General features: G+C 40.8%; 2 protein-coding genes across 4 annotated transcripts; both read left to right on the forward strand.

Annotated features, from left to right (window-relative positions):
- The first annotated feature begins 40 nt into the window (after positions 1 to 40).
- On the forward strand, positions 41 to 6,802 carry bbs7 (Bardet-Biedl syndrome 7). 2 transcript variants are annotated; one of them, XM_074673322.1, is made up of 19 exons: positions 41 to 529; positions 2,194 to 2,259; positions 2,387 to 2,449; positions 2,530 to 2,705; positions 2,797 to 2,983; positions 3,073 to 3,145; positions 3,228 to 3,335; positions 3,440 to 3,570; positions 3,806 to 3,890; positions 4,032 to 4,134; positions 4,241 to 4,433; positions 4,551 to 4,625; positions 4,710 to 4,778; positions 4,882 to 5,021; positions 5,141 to 5,305; positions 5,516 to 5,625; positions 5,728 to 5,831; positions 5,936 to 6,059; positions 6,172 to 6,802. In XM_074673322.1, exons 1-19 carry the CDS (start codon positions 494 to 496, stop codon positions 6,303 to 6,305), a joined length of 2,142 nt encoding a protein of 713 aa, XP_074529423.1. In that variant the 5' UTR covers positions 41 to 493; the 3' UTR covers positions 6,306 to 6,802. The 2 variants fall into 2 exon arrangements, with proteins under 2 accessions (XP_074529423.1, XP_074529424.1); XM_074673323.1 differs by having other exon boundaries at positions 4,713 to 4,778.
- A 1,261-nt stretch (positions 6,803 to 8,063) lies between these two features.
- Positions 8,064 to 11,366, forward strand: ccna2 (cyclin A2). Of its 2 annotated transcripts, XM_074674912.1 has the most exons (9): positions 8,066 to 8,110; positions 8,222 to 8,659; positions 9,279 to 9,540; positions 9,651 to 9,757; positions 9,840 to 10,063; positions 10,145 to 10,349; positions 10,466 to 10,579; positions 10,674 to 10,807; positions 10,883 to 11,366. In XM_074674912.1, the coding sequence occupies exons 2-9, from the start codon at positions 8,441 to 8,443 to the stop codon at positions 10,932 to 10,934; spliced, it is 1,317 nt and encodes a 438-aa protein (XP_074531013.1). In that variant the 5' UTR covers positions 8,066 to 8,110; positions 8,222 to 8,440; the 3' UTR covers positions 10,935 to 11,366. The 2 variants fall into 2 exon arrangements, with proteins under 2 accessions (XP_074531012.1, XP_074531013.1); XM_074674911.1 differs by having other exon boundaries at positions 8,064 to 8,659.
- Positions 11,367 to 15,307: the final 3,941 nt, after the last annotated feature.

A 15,307-nucleotide genomic window follows, 5' to 3' on the forward strand; every position in this document is an offset into this window, starting at 1 on the left:
AGCATTCCAGCTTGTTGCGACGTCGCTGCGTTGCCATTGGCGACGAATGCTGCGTTCTTGTAGTTCCCTAATGGTACAGATACAGTTTTATGTCCAACACTCGTTATAAAGCGGTGAAGGAGTCTAGTTCCGAGTCAAATGAGAAACTAACGGCGATGAGTTAGAGGTATTTAGAGGTTTTATATGTGATATGTGTAAATTAAAACTTACATTAACCAAAGTTTACAGCGGGTGTAGGGATAAACCGTGTTAGCCAATTAGCTCGCAAGCTAACGTTAGCACGCCCAGCTTATCTCCTCGCTCTGAATGGTTAATCTCTTTTCACCACATTTATCGCCCTGTATCTCGGATGGAAATGTTACCAACAAGCTGTGAATAGCTTTTTATGGAGTACAGCTGATGATCTCTGCAGTTAATGGCCGGATAAGCTACCTGGAAGACCTGCTTCATACTTTGATCTCTGCTAAAATAAGACGACCTGTGGAGGAGGAAGATGGACATTCAGCTAAATCGGGTCGATTATGTTCAGGTAAAGCTTCAGTTACAATTTGGGTTTATTTTTGACTTTTTTTAGGATTCTTATGTTATGACATGTGAGTAATAACACCCTTTAATGCCAGTATATCTTCCTCAAGTGACTTTCTGTGCCCAGAATCTAATTTATTGACATGTAGGTTAACACAGTATGCTTCTTAAGAGGATGGGGGAAATCATGTAATTAAATTTGTGCTGTAATCTATTTTTCGTATTATGTAAGGCTTATTTGATAGAGATTATTCAAATTACACTCCAACTTCTGCCTGTCATAAACAGCTGTAGTAACTGATGCTTCCCATATAGAGTTTATAGCCAATGCTGTTTTCCGACTCATGGCCCAAGTTAGACTTTTAGTTTAAGAGAAAAAAGAAAATTTTAAAAAACATGCATTCAAGAAAAACTGTGACCTGACCAGAGAGGAAAAATTTACATTAGGCCTGTCACGATAACAAATTTTGCTAGATGATTATTTTCTGAAATATTATTGCCAATAAACGATATTATTGTCAATATTATTTTGATTTTTTTTTCCATTTTTTCATTGATGTAATTATGATAAAAGGGATAATAAAGGGAGTACACCGTATCAAAAGCAAGAAACTTTAATTTCTTAAGAGTATTTAACTGTAATTAAAAGGTCAGGATCTTTGAAATAGAATAAGTTAAACAAAAAATATAATAAATTTAACAAAGAAGAAAGAGAAAAAATACAATGAAAATGAAATGGACTCTCTTTTAGAAAAAAATACATGTCAATGAAAATAATTAATACTAATCAAAAACAATAAAACATAGACCCTGTCTCTATAGAAAAAACAAAACTACAAAAAAAAACAACAATTAAAACTATAGCCTAAATCAAAGGGAGTTTATACAGTTCCTGAATTGTTTGTAACATGTCCTTTTTCCCAGTCAATCCGTACTGTCTGTCAAACATTTTTAACATTTCTGGCTTTCAACCGTATTGAAGAGCTGCATTTCTTCGGTAATGTATCTGTCTTTGAGCGCCACCATTTGGCGCTTTTATTTCTATTTACTTTGCAGACCAAAAGCCTCAGTAAGAGCGGATTGTCAAAGAACAAGGCTCCGCTGCACCTCCCCTTCTTCTTCTTCGTCGCCACTATTTTCAAACAAATGCGACATATCAGCTGGTTGGTGTTCATGAGCTCACACTTTGTTCATTCTGATAAAAACTAAATATTCCCACACTGGGACTGTGGCAGGCGGCTTAAGAACCGTATCTTTGGTGCCATCACTCATATTAGCGTGTGTTTCCTCCTTACCCCTCAGGACGCTCGCTTCAGCTCTCTCCGTGTGTACGCGCCAGCAGCCCCGTCTTCACCCCAAAGATCGCATTTTTGACAGATGCTCACTCCGCTATAAATCTGCTGACTCTGCTATAGAACCTATGCACCCTGATGTTAGGAAAGATAGACGTAGTGAGCCATCTTCTCATTCAGCCTCTTTGGTCCAAAGAGAGGAGGAAAACAAGCATGCAGCACGTGTCAGTTTATCGAGGCTGGCAAACTTACTGAGGACATTTTTATTTATCTTCCGATTCATTGATTTATTGATTTTCGTGACAGGCCTAGACATGCATCATTTTTTAATCAGCCAGGCCACCAAAACACTTGTGCTCCTACTTTGTCCTCTCAGGTTGGTGTGACATCCCAGAAAACCATGCGGCTGCTTCCATCACTGGGGAAAAAGGCAACACAAAAGGTATTTACCCCCAGGAAGGACGCGTGCCTGCAGTCATAAACAGATTTATGAGTTTTTTAGAAGTTGATTGTGAGTTTATTTAATCATGTTATATTACAGCAACACAGTTTTCTCCTCTTTCTCTCAGGTTGCTATTGCAGACCATGATGGGGTACTGACATGTTTTGGGATGAAGAAAGGAGAGGCTGTGGTGCGTGTCCTGGTCATTTCTTATCCTTATCTATCAGATCTGGATATTCAGACTGACCTTGTTGTTTCTCCCTGCCTCAGCCTGTGTTTAAAACACTCCCAGGACCAAAAATCTCCAGGATGGACCTTGGAGGAGCTGCAGGAACTCCACAGGAGAAGATCTTTGTTTGTTCTGGTTCTCAAGTGCGAGGATTCACCAAGAAAGGCAAACAGTTTCTCACCTTTGAAGCCAACCTCACTGAGAGCATTAACGCCATGTAGGAACCATTTCCTCCCTCATTAACTGACTGTCATAGACCTTCAGGTCATTTTCTTTGCACAGATCAACATTCCTTGTCTTCTTTCCAGGCACGTGGCCGGGGCCGACCTGTTTGTGTGCGCCAGTTACATCTACAACCACTACTGTGACTGCAAGGACCAGGACTACTACCTCTCTGGAGACAAGATCAATGATATCACATGTTTGTCCTCAGAGAACCTGACCCGCGTTGTCCCGGTTCTGGCGTGTCAAGACCGAGTTCTCAGAGTTCTGCAGGTTCCTGTTACTTTTTCATGTCTTCTGTGTTTTTCTCTGCTTTAAGAATGCGACACACTGTTTATCTTTGTGTGTGTTTTTAACTGCAGGGGTCTGAGCTCGCCTACGACATCGAAGTCCCTGGTCCTCCGTCTGTCTTGGAACTATACAACAAAGATGGAGGCACGTTAGTGATAATGTGTGTAACGTAACCTTGCTTCATACAGAAGTGTTATCTGGTTTAACATCAGTGATTTCCCTACAGGTGAGGAGGTCCTCTATGGGACTACAGATGGTAAAATAGGACTGGTGAACATTGGTGAGCAGTCGGCTGCGACCAAATGGGAGATCGACAATGACAAGAAGAAAGGAGGTTTGTTGTTTGCATGAACACTAGCTACACGCTTACATTAACGTTAATTAGTCACATGACAAATGCCAAACACCTCAGACTGATAACGTGTGGTATTCTTTCAGGAATCCGGTGCATTGACTCTTATGACATCATTGGAGATGGAGTGACGGACGTCCTGGTGGGCAGAGATGATGGGACGGTTGAGATCTATGGTCTGGAAAGCTCCAATGAGCTCGCATTACGCTTTGAGCATGTGAGTTTATCATCCACACAACTCATCACATGCTGTAAGCTGAGGTACTGCAGTCAGTCCAGTGTTTGCTAAGCTGCAGAAAACTCTGGAGAGAAGCTGTGTCGTGTTTCCTACCTATAAGTGACTAAAGTTTCACTTTTTCCTTTTACCTTTTACCTGTTTTAGTGTCTTTTATTTGTGACACAGTTTGTTCTGAACTTTAATGGGGGAAAAATCTGGTTTGTCCTGACTTCAGGTGTTATCAGAGAGTGTGACATCCATCCAGGGTGGCTGTGTCGGGAAGGAGTCCTATGATGAAGTCCTGACTGCTACATACACAGGTTGGATTTAAAAGAACACAGTCTCCATTTAACTATTTGTATAAAACTGAGGGGAAAGTAATTCTGTTTCTGTCCCCCCATTTATAAAGAAGTTAAATTGTGAAAGATCAGGAATGCACATTATGTCTCCGTGTCTCTTAGGATGGGTGACCGGTTTGACCACAGAGCCACAGAAGGCTGAGGCCGGTCCAGGTGACGAGGTCAGGATGAGTAAAGAGACCCAGTCCAAAGTGGAAGCCCTCAGGTACCAGAACAATTATGTTTTATACCTTAACATTGCCCCTGATGAGGTTAAATAAAGGTTCAGGTAAAGTGTTAAACACATCTGTTAATCATTGAGTCCTCTTCAGGGCAGAGCTGGAGCAGCTGCAGGTCAAAGTCCTGCAGGGCCGTGAGCAGTACCAGCAGACGTCTCAGTCCAGCACAGCCGTCTCTGCTGTTCCCATCTTCAGCATCAACGACAAGTTCACCCTCTGCCAGGACGACGCCAGCTACAGCCTCAGTCTGGAGGTGCAGACTGCCATCGACAACCTGCTGCTGCAGGTCTGTGCATTTCTCAGTCTCTGGTAGACGAAGGTGTGACGTCAGACTCAGTGATTCTCTGGATCTCACGCTGCAGAGAATAAAAAAATATAACTGAAAGACAAATCTCTTCTGCAGAGTGACGTCCCCATTGACCTGCTGGATGTGGATAAAAACTCAGCTGTTGTCAGTTTCAGTGAGTGTGATTCAGAGGTGAGCTCTGTAAACAGTCAGTGAGAATAAAACCATTAAGTTGTTGCTTCTTCTAAAAGTTTGAGTCACATGTTGTGTTTTCAGCAGCCCAATGGGAACTTTCTCCTGGCCACATACAGATGTCAGGCTAACACCACCAGGCTGGAGCTGAAGGTGTAACACATTAAAATAACGCATTAAAACTCCTTGGTGTCAGTGATCTTGAGGATTCACTGCAGGAAAACAGTATTTTTTAAACACATGAACTCTGTCTTAGGTGAGATCCATTGAGGGGCAGTATGGGACCCTGCAGGCTTACATCACCCCGAGACTACAACCCAAGACGTGCCAGGTCCGCAAGTATCAGATCAAACCTCTGTCCCTCCACCAGCGCACACACGGCATCGACCAAGACAGGTACAGAGCTGAACTACCAGAGCAAAGTCTGAGCTAAACTCACAAAGCTAAACATAGAATCTACTTTACAAAACTTTGATTTTGACTTTAGAAGAATCCGTCTCTTTGCCGTCACACAGGCCCATGAACAGGCTCAGTCTGGTGGGACAGTTCAGCTTCGCAGAGATCCACTCCTGGGTGGTCTTCTGTTTGCCAGAGGTGCCGGAGAAAACACCAGCAGGAGAGAGTATCACTTTTTATTTCAGTAACACGTTTCTGGGAACACAGCTTGAAGCCACCTACTGGTGAGTGTGAGCATGACAGCTGACAGCTGTTTTATGTAGATCATGTGTAGAGCTTTAAAGACAACAAATAAAGAGTGTGATGGTCTAAAATCTTATCAAACTCTTTTAAAATGTTGTGATTAAATTATTCCCACATTTAGTCAAGAATTAAAAGAAAATTTGGAATTTAAACTTGATTTCATTGTTTTTCAATTTGTTTTGTTGTTGTAGTAAAGGAGAGGGTCACTTCAGGTCAGACAACATCTCTACCATCTCCATACTGAGTGACGTCCTCTCAAAAGAAGCCACCAAGAGGAAAATCAACCTGAACATTTCATACGGTGTGTGATTTATTTTCAGCTTACACTGGTCACATGGAGAACTGTGTCATTTAAATTTCATCCTGCCAAAATTTGACTTCCTTGTGTTTTTAACTCTTCCAGAGATCGACGACGACTCTGTGAGCCACACGCTGAAAATGATCCATCCAAAGCTGGAGTACCAGCTGCTTTTGGCCAGAAAAGTTCAGCTTATTGATGCTCTGAAAGTCAGTGTCTCTGTCTCTGAAAACAAACCCACCAATCTTTGGAAAATGCCTGTGTTCATTACTAACTTTTCAGCCACGTCATGTCTGATTTCTCTGACTGCTAGGAGCTTCAGGTTCATGAGGGGAACGCCGACTTCCTGATCCCAGAGTATCGCAGCATCTTGGATGAATCTGCTAACCTCCTTGAGGAGTACAAGAAGCAGCCTGCACACCTCGAGCGGCTTTATGGTACGATGTTTTTAAAATCTGGTCCTGCACTCTACCTTACTAGCATTAACAATGAAGAGTTTGTTGGAGAGTGGTGACTTTAAACACGTTTATTTTCTCTCTCTTCCTGCAGGAATGATCACCGACCTGTTCATCGACAAATTTAAATTCAAAGGCCAGAACGTGAAAACCAAAGTGTCTTCACTGCTGGAGATACTTGACAGTTACGACTTGAACTCTCTGTTGAATTTTTTCAGTGAGGGTTGATGTCGTGTAGACCAGAGGGTGTGTGTTTAACAGTCTGTATATGTGCTATTTTTGTATTGTAAATGCTAAAGTGTCGTTACGTGATAGCATTGGAAAGATGTTTATGTAAAGTCATAGCAAAGTGTAGATATTTGTCCTGACTTTATTTATCATGTCTGTTTGACAGCATTGTAACCAAAGGTGGTTGAAAATAAACCACGATAATATTACCCGTGTAGTGAAGGGTCGTTGAGGCTAAGGTTTGGATGACTTTGAGAGTTTCAGCTGAAAGCGCACAGAATTTATTTTCTTTTTGTAACATCATATCACTGTGACTTACCTCTTTGAAACAGGAGTTTTAGGGGAAATATAATGTATCATACAACTATGATAGCTTTGTTTCATAGTTAGAAAAAGGCTTCTGTCATAACAGTATACACTAAGATAATATTAAATTATTTGTCCCTCATTGTCCTCGTTCCTCCTTCCTTATGTCTGAATCTCATCTCATCTCCTAAACCAATAGTTTCTTAGCTTGAAATAAATTTCTTGAATTTTTGTCATTCTGATCATGTGTTTTGTTCTGGATATTTCTCTTATTTGACCCTCAATATTTATAGAAGATATATTGTCAAACATATCCACAAGTGTAGTCTTTTTGACTCTTAAATTGAGGACTACTGAATAGTTTAATACAGGGGTTCCCAGAGTTTGTCGTCTGTAACTGCCACCAAAGTTGGAGACTCTCATTCATTGTACTTGCAGGTTCCAGTGGGCTAATCCTAAGTATTTTTATAAAACCAAATAAATATTTCAATAGTTATTAAAAAAGGGCTAGGAGCCCCAATGATGGCATTTTTTTATTTGTATGGTTTTATGTAATGTTCTTTTAAAAAACAACATTTTTTTCAGAGGAATTTATTCTTCGGTTTGTTTTTTTGTGGATCCTGTTTGGCACATATATGCCTTATCCTTAACTTTCTACATTGCTTCTACATTGGAAAGCCGGTAGAAAGTTAAGTTAAAAAATACCATTAAAAACAGTAGGTTGGAGGTTCTCGCAGGATTTCTAAGTATCTCGATACTTCAGGAAAAAATTATTTTGAAAAACAGGAAAAAGTAATCTGAAAACAGAAAAAAAAATACCCATAAAAACAGAAATTACTACAACAAAAAAACAATAAAAAAATAATAATCAGAAAAACAAAATTAATTACCACAAAAAATTACTCATAAAAACAGAAATAATTATAACAAAATTTAAACCAATAAAAAAAAAATAATCAGAAAAACAAAATTAATTTCTCCAAAAAAATTACTCATAAAAACAGAAATAATTATAACAAAAACAAACCAATAAAAAATATTAATCAGAAAAACAAATTTAATTGCCACAAAAAACAAACAGAAGAATAAATTACTCTGAAAAACCTGAGTTGTTTTTTTTTTCTTTAAGTGAATGCAATACGCTTCTGTACTTCCCTATGTCATAAACCATATATTTAAAAACAAAAAAGCGAATCTCTGTATAAAAGTGACGTTAGCAAAGCTATACCGCTGAAGTGTCTGTTTAACATGAGCTCCCAGCTGTTGTTTTTTGGCCTAACGTATTTCTTTGTGTGACTTTTGCCTTCCCGATGTGTCAAACCGGTTTTGAATTTGTAATCAAGCCAACATTGTTCCTCATCGGCTCCCGTACACATGAGACGTCACTCATTGAGCGCTCTGTGATTGGTCCATTTCAATCCTCGCGGGCTACTTGAACTGAGAGAAAGCAGCATCGGTACATGTTACAGATGGACCGGGGCTAGCTGGCTTGTTTGCAGGTTGGTTGTTACGAAACGGGGTGGCATGGTGGTTCAAAACGCACTTTTTCCTCTTTGTAGATAAATCCTGTCACCTTTGCCTTCTTTGTTTTTATTCTGCGCTGTTTCCAGCTCTGCAGTTCGAGTGTCGTTGCCATCTCAACTGCTTAGTTTCAAGTCTTCAACCTTCCTCATCAAGGTAGCAGCTAATGCTAGCCTCGAAATCTTAGTCCATTCGCGATCTTCTGCAACTTAAACAGCTCTATCTGTTTTTCGAGCCGAGAGCCCGCCTCACTTGTAGCATCTTTGTACAGAAAGGTGTACAAGTTGGAGTATTTGTTCGAGAGAAACATGTCAGGAGCTAACAGAGGACAGGGAAGCGCGGCTAGCGAGTATCACAACCAAGAAAATATGCTGTCAAGACTGAGAGGCTCGTTAAAGCCCCGAGCTGCTGCAAACGAGAACCAGGAGAATCTTCCGCCCAAACAAGCAGCAGCCAACAGAACCGTGCTCGGAGCCCTGCAGAACAACCAGCGGAGCAAACCGCACAACCAGCGCGGCACCAAGCAGGTCAGTCTGGGTAACGATGCTAAGTAGCTTCCCCCTGCTCGTGCTAGTGTTTGCTAATGATGTCTGCAGCCAGGATGGGGTCCCATTGTGGGTTTTGGAGGCAACTAATTTAAGTTTTAACAATGCACCGTTAAAGTGCGCGGTTTACTTATTTTTGGAATATAGTTTGTGTTATTCACATGCTTGGATACTGTAAACTTTGAGTTATTTTTTAAACTGAACTCAATTTTTCCGCCATTTTATTTCCAGTGATTGCACATTAATTTAATGCAGCATTGTCTTAAATTAAACCTCCAACTCTTTTCTCCCTCTGCTGAAAACTTAAGCAACAATTTCGTGCACAATTCGTTTTTACTTGTTACAAAATTTGCTAATTAATCCCGAGCTTGTCTCTTGAGCAATACATGCTCCAGAGTTAATACAAAATAATCTGCCTCTTGATTCCCCACACCAATTACTGCTTCATTTCCCCACATAGCTCTTAGTTTTATCACATGAACCTGTGTTGCACTTCGTCTTATTAAAGAGTTTCTGTACCTGTGCTGACATTTGGAAAAACTTTCAAAGATTGAATCTGAATTGCTTTGTTGTGTTTTTTTTTTTTTTTGCGTGCTTCCAGGATTCATCACAACCCTTATCCTGTAAAAATGAAGATTTCAGCAAAAGCTGCTATGAGAAGCCCTGTGCCAAGCAGCCTTCATTTCAGATCCACGTGGATGAGCCTGATAGTGTCTGTGCCAAGAAGCCGCAGCCTGTGGTTGAAGCTGTCAAAGCAGAGTCCGTCACTGAAGAGTCGCCTCTCACGATTAACAATGCTGTGGCACGGCTCCGACAGCCCCTGGCCACTATTGATATTCCATCAGCTATGGACGTCAGCTTTGGTGGGTTGAAAGCAGACTGGTTTTAAAAATTTACATCACAATCCAACTTTAAACGGACGCTTAAGTACGGTGGGGTTTTAACTGTTGTGGTTAAATTTGTATCTGAACAGACTCTCCCATGGACATGTCTGTGGTTGAAGGAGGGGACAAACCAGTCAATGTAAATGAGGTTCCTGAATATGCTGCTGAAATCTACACCTACCTGAGAGAGATGGAGGTGAGTAGTACGTCCTGCGCTGTCCCCTGAGTTGCAAACCTTTCATGAACGCTCTGCCTCAGTAACACTGACTGCATTGCAGGTAAAAACCAGACCCAAGGCTGGCTACATGAAGAAGCAGCCTGACATCACTAACAGCATGAGGGCCATCCTGGTGGACTGGCTGGTGGAGGTCGGCGAAGAGTACAAACTCCAGAATGAGACGCTTTATCTGGCTGTAAACTACATCGATCGATTCCTGTCCTCCATGTCGGTGCTGAGGGGGAAGCTCCAGCTGGTCGGGACCGCTGCCATGCTCCTGGCCTCGTATGTATCCATCATTTCTCTAAGATTAAAGCCTTCAAACATGGTGCTCTCCTTTTTAACAACTATTTAAATCTACTGCAGGAAATTTGAGGAGATCTATCCCCCGGAGGTGGCCGAGTTTGTTTACATCACAGACGACACCTACACCAAGAAGCAAGTGTTAAGAATGGAGCATCTGGTGCTTAAAGTGCTCTCCTTTGATCTGGCAGCACCAACCATCAACCAGTTTCTCACACACTACTTCCTCCACCACTCTGTTAGCAAACAAGTGGAGAGCCTAGCCATGGTGAGCCTGCTGCAAACATCAGTCAGAGCATGTTACAGCCAAGAAACTTCACTAAAGCAGCTGCACGTTTGTTTACATACACGTTTTCTCATTTATCTTCATTTCCCCTCCCTCAGTACCTCAGTGAGCTCAGCCTAGTCGACTCTGATCCCTTCTTGAAATACCTTCCTTCACACACGGCGGCCGCTGCCTACATCTTAGCCAACCACACAGTAACTGGTGGCTCATGGGTAAGTTTTTAGTGCCATACTATACTTCTCTTTACATTCCTGATGCTTGTACTGAAGATGTATGATTGACACAGGTGTTTCCTCTCCTCCTCAGCCCAAGTCCCTAACAGAAATGAGCGGCTACTCCCTGGAAGATCTGATGCCGTGTGTTGAGGATCTGCACAGACTTTACCTCAGCGCGGCGCAGCACGCCCAGCAGTCTGTACGGGAGAAATACAAGACCGCAAAGTGAGTCAGAGTCTTCACGCTGTAACACTTCATTATTACTACTCCAGATTAACCCAACCCTTATGTCTCCCACAGGTACTCTGAAGTCTCCCTCATCGACGCTCCAGCTAAATTGCAGCTGAACTGACTCTTCCCCCGGTCCCTGTAGAGTTGTTACCCAGTTTTTTCCTTGTTTTTTTTTAATGATGTGCCGCAATTTGTCCTGGCCTGCTCTTTTAGGAGTAGCGCCAGATGTTTAAAGTTTTTAAAAATGTTTTTTATATAAACGTACAAATGCCACAGTTTTGGTTAATCAAGCAATTTTGGAAGTTTGATTTTTAAACAGACAAAATGTCGAGGCCCAATCATCACTGTAAACCTCTACCTGCTGTTGTAGCTTTGAGTGAAGCAGTGGTTGCTGATGGTTCAGCTGGAACATTAACCCAACGGCCTGATGGGATGGCAATTAAAGTGTTTTTGTCTGTCAAGGAGTCAGCTGTCTCATTACACTGATGTCTTTTCAAGACGTCCTCTGCACTGTAAAATATGGCTCTTGTAAATAAAATCATTTAAAGTAAGACTTTACGTCTACGTGTTTATGGTCATACCGGACTCATGGGAGCAGCAGAGGACCACTTTTGGGTCTGAAAGGCAGCAGGCAGGGGGACTTGGGGCAAACTGATTACAAATCCTTTTCAGGAAAGACCTGGTGTGTTCATTGGTTTCTCATCTGTCTGACTTCTTAATTACTGGGTATTAATTAAGCTTACATGATGGGGCAGGGTTTATTAATTGTGATTGTGCTTTCTATGCATGTTTTCATCTGGGGCTTGAGCGCTAAATTAGCTGGAGGTTTCAGCACAATGGATTATCTCCTTGACTGCCCAAGCATGGTGTTTATGAAAAGCTTTACCACTGGCCTTTAACAAACACACTGCTGCCAAAAATTAACCTGAAGACCCAGCGTCTACATGTGTGGCTATTACATGTCTTCCTCTCAGACCTGTTGGTCCTTATTTTAGAAAACTTTGAGGTACTAGCCACATGTAGGGAAACTGCCCATGCCGTGGACACCTCAGGGTGTCCGCGGGGTCTTAAAAAGTATTAAAAGTTGATAAATCAGTTTTGGGAAATCAAGGTCCTTAAAAAGTCTTGATTGCGGTTTTATGAGGTGTTAAATTTTGTAGGTATTCAAGCCTTGACTCCAAAAATATCCATGAATATTTATTTCCTTCTTGCGACTGTCCCCTGATTGGGATGTTAAACATTTGGCCAATAAAGTTTTAGAATAGAATAGAATAGAATTACTTTATTGATCCCAAACTGGGAAATTGTTGCGTTAACAGCAGAAAACGATGGAGTCGGTTGAAAAATACAAAAATAAAAAAAATGAAATAAATACATAAAGACTGTAGTTACAATAAGATACAACAATAAATATTTTGAGGGGTAAATACACCAGCTATAAATTAAATTCTTTCAAGCTTTATTCCTTCTCAGCCTACATAACGTCTGTAAAAATGCAAACTAAAACCGTTTAAGATGTGTTGCCAACAACTCAAAGTCGCAAAACTTTTTGAAAGGTTTTTATAAAGTCTTAAAAAAGTACTGAAAACAACCTCAGGGTTTTATCATATACCCTGTTTAAGTAACTTTTGTAGAATTTGAAGTATCAACTCAAGCTTTTTAGTTAAGTAAAAGTGTAGAAGTACTGATTTCAAAACCACTTAAAGATAAAAGTAAACATAACTCCCTGAGTCTCTGCTGTGGACACCTTGACACACCATACGATGCTACAAACCTCTGTTGTGTTTTTGCTGAAGTGGGAAACCAGTGGGGTGTTCGAATAGTTTTACATTTATATACATCTCATCCATCCACAATCTAATTCACTCTTTCCAAATTGTGCAATTTCATCTATTTTAGGATAGGTTTTTACTTCATCTTGTGTTTTGTCTTTTTGAACGATAAGAAGCTGGAATGAAACCAGAGTAGCAGTAGAGGCTATTTTTAAAATGTAAGGAGTAAAAAGTAGAAAGTTGGCTAAAAAAGTAATTACTAAAATAAAGTATAGATACCCAAAATTTTTACTTAAGTAAGGCAACAAAGTATTTTTACTCAGTTACTTGACACCTCTGCCAATAACTAATAGCAAAAATGACACAGATAACCAAATTTCCTGTACAAAGACGGAGTTTATGTTTTATACCTGGAAGGTCTTACTAATCCCTGATAGCAAGGAGGAATAAAAACACACACCAGACAAAAGCTTGGGTCTCAGGTGTGAGGTGTGAAAAAATACAGGTATGGGAATATATCACAATAATTTGACCTGTGATACAAAATTGATATTCTAACTCTTAGTATTGATAATTTAGTTGAAATAAAAATTCTTATTTTAGAGGAGTTGGAAGTACAATATGTCTTCAGCACCTCCACTGCAGTAGATGGCGCCAAAGAGCTGCTCCACTGTATAACTGTATAATATATATATAATAAAAAAAGTTTATCTAAAATATTTTATTCCTTAAATTGATGATGTGTTTTTTGATGCTGTCAAAATCAACGTTTTCTCTGTTCTTGGGTCACTTATTTTAAAACCATTTGAAGTTTATTTTTTACAGTGTAATAAAAATGATAAAATAATAATCATAGTCATTTTTTTTTTGCAATATTAGATTTTTATAAGTAACACAGGTTTCACCAAGTGACCACATCTTTCTTTTTTTTTTTTTTTTTGCAACATTAGTTTAATGTCACGGTGGTTTAAAGTGACAAACTTGATGCACTTTATGTTTTTAATTTAAATGTCTGTATGAAACACGGCATCTGGCTTTCATTATTTCAAACAAAAAATGAAAAAGGTGTTTTTAATTAAACAGTTTACTGTGTAGAAAATCACAATAAATCAAAAAATCACTATTGAAGAAAAGATATTAAGAACATAACTTATAAAAAAAGGTTTTGATTTTTTTCAGTGAATAAAACTACTCAATCTGGTGTTCAAGAAAGAATTAAAGCAAATTATCAAATTATTTGATACAACCTTAATTTTTGATGAAGAAAACATGAAAAAATTGAGTGATCCTCAGATTTTAGGACTGTATGAATTTAAACCTGTAGAGTAAAGAAATATTCCCTCCTCTCTGTCCACTCCTGACGTTTCCTCCTGACTCCTCTGCGATCTGATTCACGCTCAGAGCAAACTGGAGCCAGCCAGTGGCGTGCGAGGCGCTGCTGTCTCTCCCTCTCTCCTGATAAAGTGGGGGGCTGGCTTTCTGCGAGGAGTCTGACAGGAGATGAGGAGGAAAACACAGCCCAGCTGCAGACAGATTTCCTCCATCTCACCAAGGAGCAGCTCTGAGACCATGCTCACACTCTCAACAGGTTTGCTTTGTGCCTGGCTCTGAGGATTAAACCATGGGAGCTGATGGGAATTCTATCACATAGCCAACCCACCTGGATACCTGTTTAAAGAATGGCTCCTCCAGCTGCAGCACAGCCTCTGCCTAACCCCTGAGCAGATCCCAAAGCCTGGGCAGGAGTGTTTTCCTGACGAGGAGGGGTGGCGGGCTGCTGCCTAACCCGATGCCTGCCCCCAGAAAATTTCTGGTGGCGTCCACCTCGCTGCCCCTGGCTCTGGGCTGGGGCTGGAACCTGAGCCTGTATGTGGGGATGCTGCTGGGACTCCTGATGCTGATGCTGCTGCTTCTCTGGATGCTTCTGAAGCAGCTGAGCAACTCGGTGGGGAAATCTGTGCTTCAGCCGGCGCGCTCCTTCAGACAGCCTCGCTTTGAGCACAGGTTTCAGCATGTGTTGTGAAGCAGAGAGAGGGACACTTTTCCCAAACACCGCCTGGACTGGAGCTGGCTGGATTGCTTGAATGTGCCTTTGCAGATTCATGTAAGAAAATGACTTTGACAGATGAGTTGTTATGGACTGGAGTCTCATTATTCTCTCACAACAAAATAAAATCTCTTCATGTTCTTGTTTATAAAACACTGTGCATTCTTTAAAGCTATTTCCTGTTTCTGTTAGCGTATTTTGCACAATACAGGGAGTTTAAGGAGTCTTATCTTAGAGTAATTAAAAATGTGTTATTCTTCTTCATCATGTAATTCTTCTCAGAGCTCAAACATCTAAACAGCAGAAAAAGCAGAAGCTAGATTAAATCTGCATCCTGATTCACACTCATTAAAGCAGAGCATTCAGGAGGGCTATTTGCACTCCTCTCATCTCATTGGTGAACTGGCAGGAGGGGATATTGAGAATGTGCTGCAGATGACAAATATGAAAGGGACCGTGTGGCTCGTTGTTTCTGGACTCCTCAGGGGAACAGAGTAAATGAGACCCTCGAGGCAAAAGGCTAATATGAAGAAGGAAAGGCCAGAGGCTGCACGCTCTCTGAAACCTGCTCTTTGAGAGTGATAACTTAACACAGGCTGGAGGATCCGTCACCTCTTACTCCTCTCAGGAAGGCTTTGGAGCTCTGATTCTTTATGTCTTGGTTTGATTGTTGTA

The sequence above is a fragment of the Halichoeres trimaculatus genome, unplaced genomic scaffold, assembly GCF_033239565.1.
Source record: "Halichoeres trimaculatus isolate MK-OKI-2021-1 unplaced genomic scaffold, fHalTri1.1 fHalTri1_scaffold_7, whole genome shotgun sequence".
NCBI classification, from domain to species: domain Eukaryota; kingdom Metazoa; phylum Chordata; class Actinopteri; order Labriformes; family Labridae; genus Halichoeres; species Halichoeres trimaculatus.